Raw genomic sequence first — 13,790 nt, 5'->3', positions numbered from 1 at the left:
CTCCATCTCAAAAAAATAAAAAAACAAAAACTTGCATTCACAAAGCACACATAGCCAGCATGTCCATGGCCACAGGCCAAGTCAGTTGCTGCTTTTGAAGCCAGGCACAAACCTGGGGGTGGGGTGGGTTAGGGATATTGAACCACTGACTCCAGAGGTCTCCCAGAAGTCTGGGCTCTCCTCACTCCTCACAGGGCACTGGAGCAGGTCCGGGTGCTTTTCTGCCAGCTGTCATTCATCTCAGTCTCATCACAATGCCCTGAAGAAATCACCCTGGAGCGAGAGGGAAGTTCCCCAGGAAACCTGTTCAGGCCTCTTCAGCGCAGGCCAGCTCCAGGCACCCTGGCCAACAGACTTGCCTTAGCTATTGGCTGGCCAGATAGCTCAGAGTGGATTTTCCTGCATCACTTTAGCAAAAGTCCCCCTGTTAATACAGTAGCGCATCTCTGGGGTGAAGACCCAAGTCTTCAGCAACCTTCTCTTCTATTACTTTAATTCAACAGATTTTACCAGGTGCCAAGTTGGGTAGGGGGCAGAAATGGAAAGCAGGTATCTGTCCCAGGCCTTGTATATGTCTAGTATGTGGGCAGCTTCTGAGCCCCAGGACCTACAAGGTCCATCTTCAGCTACTGATCCTATTTTCCAGCCTGTCTTCTGTGTGGAATGGTGCAGTGTGAAACAGGGACAGATGGGATCAGGCGGGATGAGGAGTAAGCTGGCTAATTCTGCTCACTTCAGGCTGTCATTGCAGGGGGCACTCAGGCCATCTGGCTCCAGCTGGCTCCTGGATGGAGGCCGGATCTTATCAGCACTCTACCCTCTCTGGTCCCAAATGGTGGCCTCTTCCCGGCCCTGGCTCCCAATTCCCTCCCCTCTCAATGAGTCTGGTTCCTCTAGTGAGATTAACTGTTCTTTACCCCCTACAGGGCAGAGAGCCTAGGATAGCGATGATCCCTATCCTTTCCCACAGGGTCTCTGGGCTCCTGTCTGGCTCAGCATCCCAATGGGAACAGCTGAGGGGAGGGAGACAGGGATCTGATTTCAGGGACGCTCCAAGCCCACTCACTCCTCTCTCTCTGTATTTCTATCTGCAAAGGGCACAGACACCTGCATCTTTCTGGGAGAATCATGGGAGAACTGGGATCACTCGGGTGTCCCAAACTTGGTCTTGATCCTGGAATATCCCAAGCAGTAATGTTTACTCATAAAAGGGCCATCTATTATGCCCTCACCTGAGCCAAACTGGTCCCTACACAACTCCTAGGTCCCCTTTGACAGGTAAAGATAACTTACCACTGAAGGAGTCTGGTGTGGCCACACGTTAACTATTTCTGCCCAACCATACTGTCAGGATATAATGAAAACCATTCTGCCATCTGCACAGAACTTCTATTAGCCAAAAATGCAGGAGCAAGAGGCCCCAAGCAATTCCTACCCTGTGTGCTGTGAGATGGATGGAGCCCTTGTTCTGGGTCCTATTGGGTGTCGCAGTCCCCACTGTGCAGACTGCCAAGATTCCAGAGGCAGAGTTCTGTTAGCTTCCTAGCTGGCACCAGGCAACCAGGAATTCTCTTTGGCAATGGTTAGACCCAGGGTGGTTTCTGGATCAAGTTCTGGTGCTAACCCTATGTGTACAGATAATTGCCTGGCAGGATTCTTATACCCTGTCTAATCAAGTGTGAGGAGTGTCTCTAAGTAGTCACTCTATTTAAAATCTCATCTGGGAGAGCTTATTTTAAGGTAAATTACAGGTATCCTGGCGTCACCCTACATTTCTATAATGCTTAACAGATGACCCCCCTCCCCAATTTAAAAAGGATTGGGCATGTTTCTTTGGGGACATAGTGGTTTAGTCCATGGGCTCAAGACAGCTTTGGTTCAAATTCTGGCTCTGACAATGACTGTGGGGTGATCCGGGCTAAGTGGCTTCACCTCTGTGTGCCTCATCTGTAAATTGAGGCTAATGAGAGCACCTGCCTCCTAATGTTGCTTCGACAACTAAAAGATAATAAATATATGTAAAATGTATGCAATGTTTGGAAGGACGCCTGGCACATAGCTAGGGGCAATGTGCCATCCTCATGAGAAACGCCAACCTACTCATCCCTCCACATCTCACGCAGGTAAAGGTCACGGGATCTTTCGATTTCTCTCTCCAGCCTTCCTCCTGTATCTCCCCGCTGCACTCTTAGGCTTTCTCTACCTTTGCATTTTATGTTTCCTCCTCCTGGTCCATCCTCTGTTCTTCTACCTTCTATTCTTGGCAAGCTCCTGTTTAAAGAACACAAACTTGAGGGCCAAAAGCATGTTTTACTTATCATGGTCTATGCTTTTTTTTTTTTTAATTAAAATGGATTTCTAACATTTACAAATATGGAAATTTCTTATAAAAATCCATAATTTGAAATTATCTTGGAAAAACAGTAAGACTCAGTCATGCTGGGGTCCAACTTTCTGTATAACAATCAGAGACTAGAGCTGAAGAGGCCTCCTTATGATGGAATGGGCATGCTCCAGTTTGCCACAGTCTTCACCACTCTCTATTGTCTCAAACTTGGCTTTTGAGTTGGATTCCCCTGTTTGAAGATCTCTGCAGAAGATTTTCTGATGCACTCTCCCTCCAGACAATGGAGGATTTTGTAATAGCTTAAGAAAAATATATATAATGAGACGGGGTCTTGCTGTGTTGTCCAGGCTGGTCTTGAACTCCTGGGCTCAAGCGATCATCCTGCCTCGGCCTCCCAAAGTGCTGGGATTATAAGCATGAGCTACCCTGCCCCAGCGATTCCAGCTTTTGTAAGTCCTTTGCCTTGGAGTGGCCACCCCTCATCTCCTGATTTTGTTCCATCTCACTGTTACCCAGCTTTAGGTGGCCTCCCCCACTCTTGGAGGTGGTGGAAAGGGTGCGTATTTTAGAAAAGTCTTATCCATGCATCTTCCTTCCTTACTGCCTAGAGGCCCAGGCGAGGTGATGAGAAGGGGCAAAGTGATCTTCTACAGAACGTTGCCCTCAGCATCCTCCAGTGACTGTGTCTTTCCCTAGAGATCTTCCTTCTCTAGCTCAACTTCCTGACCCCCCGTGGTCTTATAGAAACCTCTTGGTCCATGGAGGATAGTAAAAATCTGAGAACTGGAATGTATCCATGTTCTCACCACGTAGTAATTCATACATTCATTCCTCCATCTATGGATTCCTCTTTACACTCACCCCCTAATTCATCCATCCGCTTACTCACTCAATAGCCATTCACCTGGCCAGGTGTGGTGGCTCACGCCTGTAATCCCAGCAGTTTGGGAGGCTGAGGTGGGCGGATCATCTGAGATCAGAAGTCCGAGACCAGCCTGACCAATATGGTGAAACCTCGTCTCTACTAAAAATACAAAAAAAAATTAGCCAGGTGTGGTGATGGGTGCCTGTAATCCCAGCTACTTGGGAAACTGAGGCAGGAGAATCACTTGAACCCAGAAGGTGGAGGTTGCAGTGAGCTGAGATCGTGCCACTGCACTCCAGGCTGGGCTGCAAGAGCAAAACTCTTCCAAACAACAACAGCAACCAAAAAATCAGCCATTCACCTATGACATGCTGGGCATTGTGTTATGTGCTTAGAGAAGAAGAAAAGCGAATAATCAACTGTAGCAGAATTCACTTTATTACCTTGGGCAAAACGTTGACCTTGCTGGGCCTTGGTTTCCTATAGATTTAATGACTTGTTTAGAGTAATTTTGTCCTGGGTTTTTCCCATTCCATGACCCTGTCCTTAACCTCCGGAAGCATCCTCTGCCATCTGCAAACTGCAAATTGCTGTCTTCACAAGTGTAGGGGGATTTCTCTAGAAATCTCTTTGTAAATCATGAGAGTTCTCAGAGGAAGGGTCAGAGCCAAGAGGTAGAGAAAGATGAAGTGAGAGGCAAAGCAGAAGGCCCTCCTGTGACACCTGGTCTAGGTGGGGGCTGGGGGTGCAGGAAGGGAGGTGAGGGGGCCAGACCCGCCTACCAGGAGGGCCTGCCAGATGCCCTGACCATCCTGCAAAATCTCACATCCTACTTGCTCCCTACCAGCCCTAGCTCCAGCTCAGGCTGGATTGCAATCTGCATAATGTGTCCCATTTAGATTGGTCAGGTGGGGGTGAGAACGGGAGGGTGGAGACCCCTGAGGAGGGAGTGCCCTAAAGGGCAGGCAGGAAGTGGTGGCCCGAGGAAACTGGAGGGGTAGAGGCTGGGGTGAAGGTGGGTGGCAGGCAGAGTGGGGAGGCGGGGCCAGGGGAGCGGACTTGCAAAAGCACAGATAAATGTTCAGCCCAGCACAGGAGGGGTCAATTTGGTCCACTTGCCAAGTGACAAAAAGAAAAAAAAAGTGGGCTGTCACTTAAAGATCTGGACTCACAGGAGAGGGGCTGGTCTGGAGGTGGGAGGAGGCAGTGACAAGTCAGGGAGGAGACTCGGACTCAGGAGGGTGCGAGGAAGCGTCTTAGCTGAGACGGGGCAAGGCAGGAGGCAGTGGAGGAAGGTCTGCCGGCGAGAGGCTTCCTCCAGGGTCTGGAGAACCCAGAGGCAGCTCCTGTGTGCCGGGAAGGACTCTGGGCACCTACCTTCAGCCCTTCTGCCGTCTGAGGCTCAAGCCGGAAATTCAGGGTGCTTGCAGAGTGGCTGACAGAGCCACGGAGCCCGCGTGCCTGTGACCCCCTGCCCGTCTTCTCTCCACTCCCCAGCATGGAGGAAGGTGGTGATTTTGACAACTACTATGGGGCGGACAACCAGTCTGAGTGTGAGTACACAGACTGGAAATCCTCCGGGGCCCTCATCCCTGCCATCTACATGTTGGTTTTCCTCCTGGGCACCTCGGGCAACGGCCTGGTGCTCTGGACCGTGTTTCGGACCAGCCGGGAGAAGAGGCGCTCAGCTGATATCTTCATCGCTAGCCTGGCGGTGGCTGACCTGACCTTCGTGGTGACGCTGCCCCTGTGGGCCACCTACACGTACCGGGACTATGACTGGCCCTTTGGGACCTTCTCTTGCAAGCTCAGCAGCTACCTCATCTTCGTCAACATGTACGCCAGCGTCTTCTGCCTCACCGGCCTCAGCTTCGACCGCTACCTGGCCATCGTGAGGCCGGTGGCCAATGCTCGGTTGAGGCTGCGGGTCAGCGGGGCCGTGGCCACGGCGGTCCTGTGGGTGCTGGCTGCCCTCCTGGCCATGCCCGTCATGGTGTTCCGCACCACCGGGGACCTGGAGAACACCACCAAGGTTCAGTGCTACATGGACTACTCCGTGGTGGCCACCGTGAGCTCGGAGTGGGCCTGGGAGGTGGGCCTGGGGGTCTCGTCCACCGCCGTGGGCTTCGTGGTGCCCTTCACCATCATGCTGACCTGTTACTTCTTCATCGCCCAAACCATCGCCGGCCACTTCCGCAAGGAGCGCATCGAGGGCCTTCGGAAGCGGCGCCGGCTGCTGAGCATCATCGTGGTGCTGGTGGTGACCTTTGCCCTGTGCTGGATGCCCTACCACCTGGTGAAGACGCTGTACATGCTGGGCAGCCTGCTGCACTGGCCCTGCGACTTCGACCTCTTCCTCATGAACGTCTTCCCCTACTGCACCTGCATCAGCTACGTCAACAGCTGCCTCAACCCCTTCCTCTACGCCTTCTTCGACCCCCGCTTCCGTCAGGCCTGCACCTCCATGCTCTGCTGCGGCCACAGCAGGTGCGCGGGTACCTCCCACAGCAGCAGTGGGGAGAAGTCAGCCAGCTACTCTTCGGGGCACAGCCAGGGGCCCGGCCCCAACATGGGCAAGGGTGGAGAGCAGATGAACGAGAAATCCATCCCCTACAGCCAGGAGACCCTCGTGGTTGACTAGGGCTGGGAGCAGAGAGAAGCCTGGTGCCCTCGGCCATCCCCAGCCTTTGCCCTTGCTTTCTGAAAACCAGGTAGTGTGGCTACACCTTCTCCCTGCACGACCTTTCACTGCCCGCTGACTCCTGTCCCGCCCTGTCCTCCTCTACTTCTTTATTCTTTCTCAGAGGTTTGTGTTTTAGGGGAAAGAGACTGGGTCCAATAGACCTGACCTTGCACAAGCCGTTTCATCTCACTCAGCCTCAGTTTCTCCATTAGCATGAAATGGGGGAAAGTCATATTGACCCTAAAGTGTCGAAGCCTGAGTCTGGACTCAATAAAAGCTCGTTTCCCTCCACTGTTTCTTAGATCTGCAGCCGTCTTTTCTCTCCTTTTCTTGTATTTTCCCCCTCACCACTCTCTGCAGCTGTCACCCCTCATCCCTTCTGGCACCAATCCCCTCCTATAGCTCATCCCCCTGTCTCCATCCCTCCTTCTCCCTTGCCTACTTTCTTGTTCTGAAGGGCTGCTAAGGGTTAAGGATCCCAAAGCTTGCCGAGACTGACCCTGTGTAAGCTCTCTATCCCGTTTTCTGAGTGTGAAGCAGGGAATGGGCTGGGGCGGGGGTGGGCTGTGTGTCCGCAGAGAGTTAGCGCTCTAGCCCTTAGAGCTGGGTGCTCCAGAGCTTACCCTAAGATTGGATCACTTCCCTGTCATTTCGGGAACTGGGGCTAGTGTGATTCCTGCAGTCCCTCTGTGGGACCATGACACTGACTAGAGATGCATCCTCCAAATTTTCTGCAGACCCTTTCATCCTTCCTCTATTTTCCATGGGAATTGGAAGGCAGCAGGGCTGATGAATGGGCTCGCTCCTTAGTTTCACTATGTGAGTGGGGAGTTGGGAAGGGAAATGAGAGAGAGGATGGAGGGGCGTTTGCATTTAGTCTAGACGCTGCTTGGCTCCCTCTCCAGGTCCTCATCTCTCTGAATTCCTGCAGAACTGTGAGCTGAAGGTTTTCTCTGTCTCCCCATCTTACCCCATCATGCCAGTTTCTTTCTTGGGCACTGGTGCTACTTGGTGCCAAGAGTCACGTTGGTTGTGGTGGCAATGCCTGCTTCTTGTCTGTGTGTGTACTTACATGTCTATATGGATGAGCCTGGAATGAACAGTGGTGTGCCTGGGTCACTTGGATGAACCCCTCCCATCCCCAACTCCACTGCCTCTCTGCTGTTCACACATTACCCTTGGCAGGGGGTGGTGGGGTGGGGCAGGGTGGGGCCATGCTGAGGCAGTGAAGAATGTAGAATAAAAATAAGCCCAACCCCCACTGGATCTGGGGGCTCCAACGGCTGGTCCGTGCTGTAGGAGAGAAGTTAATGTTTGCACCAGGCTTCCTGTAGGGAGGTCCCCCCGCCCAGAGCAGCTGGCGCCAAGACTTGGGGGCAGCCTACTGAGCTGGGTTCCTGCTCCTTCTTGGGCTCCATGAAGGAAGGAAGAGGCTAGTTAAGAGCCTCTCTTGGCCCCTTTCTGGTGCCTCCCACCTGGCTTCAAATGTATGGGCACTGCCCTCATCATCCTTCCTTGTTCCAGGGTCAGTGGCCCTCTCTAAGGAGGCCCCCTGCTTGCCATGGGCTGAAAGGCACTAGGTGGGTTTTTTTTTTCTGTCCCTACCCTCAGGATTAGACCTCTAGGCTTCTGCTGGGTGGGGGAGCTGGGAATAGAGACTGGAGCAGTCATGAAGGGGCAGATGGCATGATGTTCACACTGCCAGAGAGATCATGAGGATGAAATTCATGGTGGAGACTTTGTGAGCTAGAGGTGGGGGGTGTCTATTCCGGGTTTTGTTCTTGGAGGACTCTGGAAGTGAAGGACAAGACACGAGCAACAGAGAAAAGAAAAGCCCAGCTTGATGCTAATGGACATCTTGACCCTCCCTGGAATGGCACCAGCTCTGGGGGCAGAGGGAGGAGGAGAGGGGAAGGGACTCCTCTCAGCCTAGTCTCCCTGTCTTAAGATGGTATCTTCTGCAGAGTCACCTCCCCTTCCCAGAGCTGTGCTCAAAGCATCCAGCGAACACTGGGAAAGTCTTCTATAAGGGAAGAGGGTGTCTCTCTGAGGCCCCTATGGGTAACCTACAGAGACTTCCTGCCTGGAACTCACCTGTGGTCTGGGACAGAAGCAGAGGAGGCTGCCTGCTGTGAAGCCCCTTCCCTCTCCCAGTGCCTTCTTCAGAATGTCTGCACCGTCTTCTGACCCTGTTAGTCACTGTGGTTCATCAAATAAATCTGTTTGTGCAACTGTTGTGTCCAAAGTCTCTTCTCACAAAAGTGTCTTGGGATAATAAGAAAAGGACCTCCAGCTTGCAAATGTTTCAGCATGGTGAGGGGGAAGCTGTGGAGCGAAGTGGGAGCTGAAAGGAGGGGATGGAGTGAGGAGGGAGAGAGGATGGATGAAACAGGCACCAGGAAAGGGAAAGGCTGGGATTTAGGTGTAGAGAAACGGAAGTAAAGAAACAGGGGAGCAGCCAAGTGTTTTGTTCTGAAAAGTCACAGAACAAAAGGACACACATTTTGGAGGCCAGAGCATAGGTCTGGGGAAAAATACCAGCATTTCTTCCCATGGAGGTAGACTTTTGTTTATCCATCTGTCCATCCATCTGTCCATCCATCCATGCATCCATCCATCCATCCATCCATCCATTCATCTATCCATCCATCCATCCATCCATCCATCCATCCATCCATGCATCCATCCATCTATCCATCCATCCATTCATCTATCCATCCATCCATCTATCCATCCATTCATCTATCCACCCTTGCATCCATCCATCCATGCATCTCCATCTATCCATCCATGCATCCATGCATGCATCCATCCATCCATCCATCTGTCCATCCATTCATCTATCCATCCATGCATCCATCCATCCATCCATCCATCCATCCGTCCGTCCGTCCATCCATCCATCTGTCCATCCATTCATCTATCCATCCATGCATCCATCCACCCATCCATTCATCTATCCATCCATGCATCCACCCATGCATCCATCCATCTCCATCTATCCATCCATTCATCTATCCATCCATGCATCCATGCATCCATCCATCCATCCATCCATCCACCCATCTATCCATCCATGCATCCATGCTTCATTCGTCCATCCATCCATCCATTCATCTATCCATTCATGCATCCATCCATCCATCCATGCATGCATCCATCCATCCATCCATCCATCTATCCATCCATTCATCTATCCATGCATCCATGCTTCATCCATCCATCCATCCATCCATCCATCCATCTATCCATCCATCCATCTATGCATACATCTATCTACTCATTTATGCCTTTATTCATTTACCATCTCCTATTGACTGATTCACTTAGTATCACTTGAGTAGCCGCCAAGTTTAGACCAGAAGCTGGAATCCCTGTTCTCCAATCAGAGTCACTCTGATTTGAAAATACCCAATTCCTGGATGTCACACAAGATCTATGGAGTCAGAATCTCCTCGACTCACCCCACATGTTTACAATTACTAAAAGCTCCTCAGATAATTTTTGGAAGAAAGTCAGGCTTAGGGAATCTCTATCCAGATAGATTATGTCCAAATTAAAGTAGGCACAGAAGACCAGAGAGTCAGAACCAGAATCAACTGGGCTCTGATGGTCATCTATCTGGGGGATGTAGGAAGGGGCTGAAATGATCCTGGGGTTGGCGTAGTGATGGGGCTATTCAGTCCTGAGGTGTTTATCATCTTCAGCAATGATCTCCTGGGTAATAATAACATTTGCAGACAATGCAAAAACAGCTGACAGAACTGATAGGAGAACAAGACAGCTCGCATTTATGGAGCTTTGCCACTGTACTAAACATTTCCCAAACATTATGTCATTTAATCATTGCAGCTGTCCTTTCCAAGGGCACATTTTCACCTCATTTTGCTGATAAGGAAACTGAAGCTGGGAGAGATTAGTTAGATCCCTTGACCAAGGTACCAAGCTAGTAGTTGGAAGAGCTGGGCCTGAAACCAGCTGAATCTGGCTCCTGAGCCTAATGCCCACATTCTTGACCATGGCCAGCAGGTGTTTCTCCCAAAGTACAAATGAGGCAGCACCAGGTGTCTGGGAAGGGAAGTGAGATCTTCTCTGTGAGATGCCTCACACACAGTGGAGAGTGAATGGGGATGGGGAGGGAAATGGTGGAGAGTACCCAAAAGACAGAGACAGGGCAGGGAGGTGAAGAGAGAGGGGGAGAGAAGGAAGAGAGAGAGGTGAGATAGTGAAGAGAAAGATAGAGACAATGAGAGAGAGAGAGAAAGAGAAAAGTGAAGTGTGGGGAGAGAGAAACAGGCAGAGATGGTGAAAGAGAGATACAGAGGCAGGGAGAGAGGAATCGAGAGAAAGAAAAGGAGAGAGACAGAGAGGGAAGAGAGTAAATCAGGTAGACAGTGAGAGAGAAAGAGACAAAGGAGGGAGAGAGAGGAAAGACAGGGAGAGAGAGACACAGAGAGATTGAGAAGAGAAACAGAGGCAGAGATAGTGAAAGAGAGACAGGCAGAGGGACGGAGTGAGAGAAGCAAGTAGAGACAGTGTAAGAGGCAGACATGGAGGGAGAGAAGGAAACAGGAGAGAGAGAGGAAAGAGAAACAGAGGCAGAAATAGTGAAAGAGAAAGAGGGAGAGGGAGAGGGAGAGCAAAGAGGAGAGAGCTTGAGAGAGAGGGAAGAGAGAGAAACAGGCAGAGATAAGGAAAGAGAGAGACAGAGATAGGGACAGGGAGGAGAGAAAGAAACAGAGACAAAGACAGGGAGAGAGAGGCAGAGTGAAGAGAGAGAAACCCAGACGGAGAGGGAGCACAGAGGTGGGAAGGAGAAACGGGGAGGGAGGGATGGAGACTGAGGGCAGAGAATCAGTGCCTGCTCCGCCTCTTCTCAGACACTCAGGGAAAGCCCTTTGGGAATTGACCACGGTAACAACAGGCTATTGGAGCTACTATTATTGTTATTTTTACAGAGGCTGTAAAAAAAAAACCTCAGCAAGTCTCCTGGGAAATCTGAGGTAAGCGTTCCAAAACATGTCACGATTTTAGAGTTCCCTTGGCTGCGACGGCACTTACTAATTCACTGGTTCACTCACACCTTCATTTATTCACTCATACGTTCATCTGTTTGTTCCTCAAGTCCTTGTTTATCACGTACGTGTCAAGCACTGTGCTGGACGCAGGACCAGACGGTGAGGGGGCTCGGGTGGGCTCACAGCTGGCTGTGGAGGCAGACAGTGCAATGGGTGATTGTAGCCCAGGGGGGTGAGTTCTAAAGGAACTGTCAAGTGTTCCAAGTGTCCCAGGGCCTGTGATGGAGACAATGGAATGAGTCAGGCGGGGCGTCAGGGGAGACTTTACAGGCTTTAAAGCCACAGTACCTGCCAGGAGACTGCTCTGAGGCATGGAACATGAGCAGTTAGTGGGGAAAATGTTCTGGGCAGAGGAATTGCCCAGGGAGAACACAGCCCCTCTGAGGAACTGGAATCAACTCTCACCCTTGTTTATACTCACCCCAACCCCAGCTCTGGGAGGCTGGCTGGCTAGAGGCACAGAGAAAATTTTGCCCAATTCTCATGGATGCCGAGAAGTCTGGGGTCTGGGGCTAGAACCCAGGTCTTTAGACAATTGGGGGGTGGGCAGGACGTTTTTCTTTTCCTTCCTTCCTTTTCCCTTTCCATCCTTCTTTCTTTCTCTCTCCCTTTCTTTCTCTCTCCTTTTTCTTCCTTTCTTTCTCTCTTTCTCTCTCCTTTCTTTCTCTTTCTTTTCTTTTCTTTCTCTGCAACTTTCTTCCCTCCTGAGTTTCAGCTGTCTTCCTCTAAGTTATCTCCCAGGGGCTCCTAATTCACTCTGAGCTTTTTAAAAAGGGGACTGATAGATCCCTTGGGAAGATCCTTTCCACCTCCAGAAGTCCGGATGACCCCCAGTGTGATAAGCCCCAGATGTGCCACACCTCCCCACCATCTCAGCAGGCACCACTGTCTGCATTCCAGGGAGTTCAACACTTGCAGGGCCTCATCTGGCAGGGCCAGCTCTTCTCAGTCATTGCCCAAATGCTTATAAAGTCTCCATGCACAATGCTGGAGACAGACCCAAAGACATGACCCAGGCAGCTTACAATCAAGTGCACAAGAAAGGAGGTTCTGAGATGCTGGGCTGACTCTAGAAGTTTCAACCTCTAGTTAGAGTGCTGGAATATCAGAGCAATGCTCATTTATTTATGCATTGAATGCTATTTTTTATTCAGTGTCTGCTATGTGCCTGGGACTATCTTAGGAGCTGGAGATGCTGCCGTGAGACAGACACCATTCCTGCCTTCATGGACCAATTAGAAGCACCTTCTAGTCTTACTTTCTCATTGAACAGAGGGGTAAACTGAGGCCCATGGTTGGGAGGCGGAAATGATTGACACATGGTCACACAGCAGGATGGTGGCAGAAGGGGGGCTAGATCTCAGGTTTCTCACTGCCAGGCAACAGTGTGTTCTATTACTCTAGGCTTGGAAAGGAGAGGAAGTCTCTTATTGGGAATACACAGGGCAAGTGGAGAGTCAGATCCATGATGAGCCAGCAGCTGGGAAGAAGGAGGGCATAAAGGTGCTTGAAGATCATTTGAGGTTTTCTTAATAAACCTTTTATTTCAGAAGAGTTTTAGATTTACAGCAAAATTGCTGATAGAATACAGAGAGTCCTCACATATTCCACCCCCCAGTTTCCTTTATTATTAGCATCTTAGATTAGCAGGACGTGCTTGCCACAATGAATGAACCCTATTGATACAGTACTGTGAACTGAAGTCCATCCTTTGTTTAGACTTCCTCACTTCTTAGCTAATGTTCTTTCTCTGTTCCAGGATCTCATGCAGAATACCACATCACATTTAGTCATCATGTTTCAGACTTCTCTTGCTGTGACAGTTTCACAGGTTTTGTTTTTGATGACCTTGATGGTTTGCAGGAGTATTGGTCATCAGGTATTTTGTCTCATGTATAAACATCTTTTTATGTCCATGTATCATGAGAAGAGAGCAATACATGATATACAAGTTTAACGATCAGTAATAAAGTGCAGTAAGCATCATTGCAGAGGAAGTACAGGAAGAGGTGGAGACAAACAAATCTGCACCACAGAGAGGTCACAAGACAGGGTGAGTGCACTGGCTCAATGCACAGGTCCATGTTCAATTCCACAGGGGTGTAAATGTCTGGCCTTCTCCTACTTCCAAAGCCACTCTAGGGTGCATTTTCTTGCCTAAATAACTGGAAACCTGAGGACATGAGACAAAGGATTATTTGTGCTCAGTGAGCATCTTCCCTGATATTGTTCTGTACTTTATTACTTAATCGTATGGCATATCTCTTGCTACTTGAGGCTGCTTCTTACATGGACAGTGAATAATCAGAAATGGATTCCCCAAACCTACTTGAAGTACCTCACTTGGCCAGCAGTCTAGTACTCCCAGCCCCTTGTCCCCTGAGCACAGGGAACAGGTATCTAGAAAAGCCCAGACTTGGCCGCTCTGTCTAGGCTCTGTATTCCTGCTCATCTCTTCTGCTCTCTGGGCACCTCCTCTAGACTAGGGGTATGTTTACGCATCTTTTTTATTCTCAGTGCCTGGCACGTGGCGGGTGCTCAAAAGATGTTTGCTTAAATAATCAAACAACTGGATAAAGAAAGTGCAGGAGAAAGGGTGAGAAAAGCTGGTTTTTTTACCGATAAGTACTAAGATTACTAACGCCTGACCCAATTAAACCAAATGGTCTGGCTTGTAAGAGCTGCCCTCTGGGAACCCAGTGTCAGGACAAATGACAGGCTGGACCACGGTCCAGGGGCTATTCCGATCTTCTCAGCAGAATTTCTCAAATTATGGCATCATGGTGACCAGCTCGGTGTTCATGCTGGAAACTATGT

General features: G+C 50.2%; 1 protein-coding gene across 1 annotated transcript; it reads left to right on the top strand.

The window, feature by feature from the left end:
- Nucleotides 1-4,253: 4,253 nt before the first annotated feature.
- APLNR (apelin receptor) lies at nt 4,254-8,148 on the top strand. The gene has a single exon (XM_003920445.4). It carries the CDS (start codon nt 4,711-4,713, stop codon nt 5,851-5,853), a length of 1,143 nt encoding a protein of 380 aa, XP_003920494.3. The 5' UTR covers nt 4,254-4,710; the 3' UTR covers nt 5,854-8,148.
- The last annotated feature ends 5,642 nt before the right edge of the window (nt 8,149-13,790 follow it).

The sequence above is a fragment of the Saimiri boliviensis genome, chromosome 6 (genome assembly GCF_048565385.1).
Source record: "Saimiri boliviensis isolate mSaiBol1 chromosome 6, mSaiBol1.pri, whole genome shotgun sequence".
NCBI lineage: Eukaryota > Metazoa > Chordata > Mammalia > Primates > Cebidae > Saimiri > Saimiri boliviensis.
This window is presented reverse-complemented; position numbering and strand designations above follow the sequence as displayed.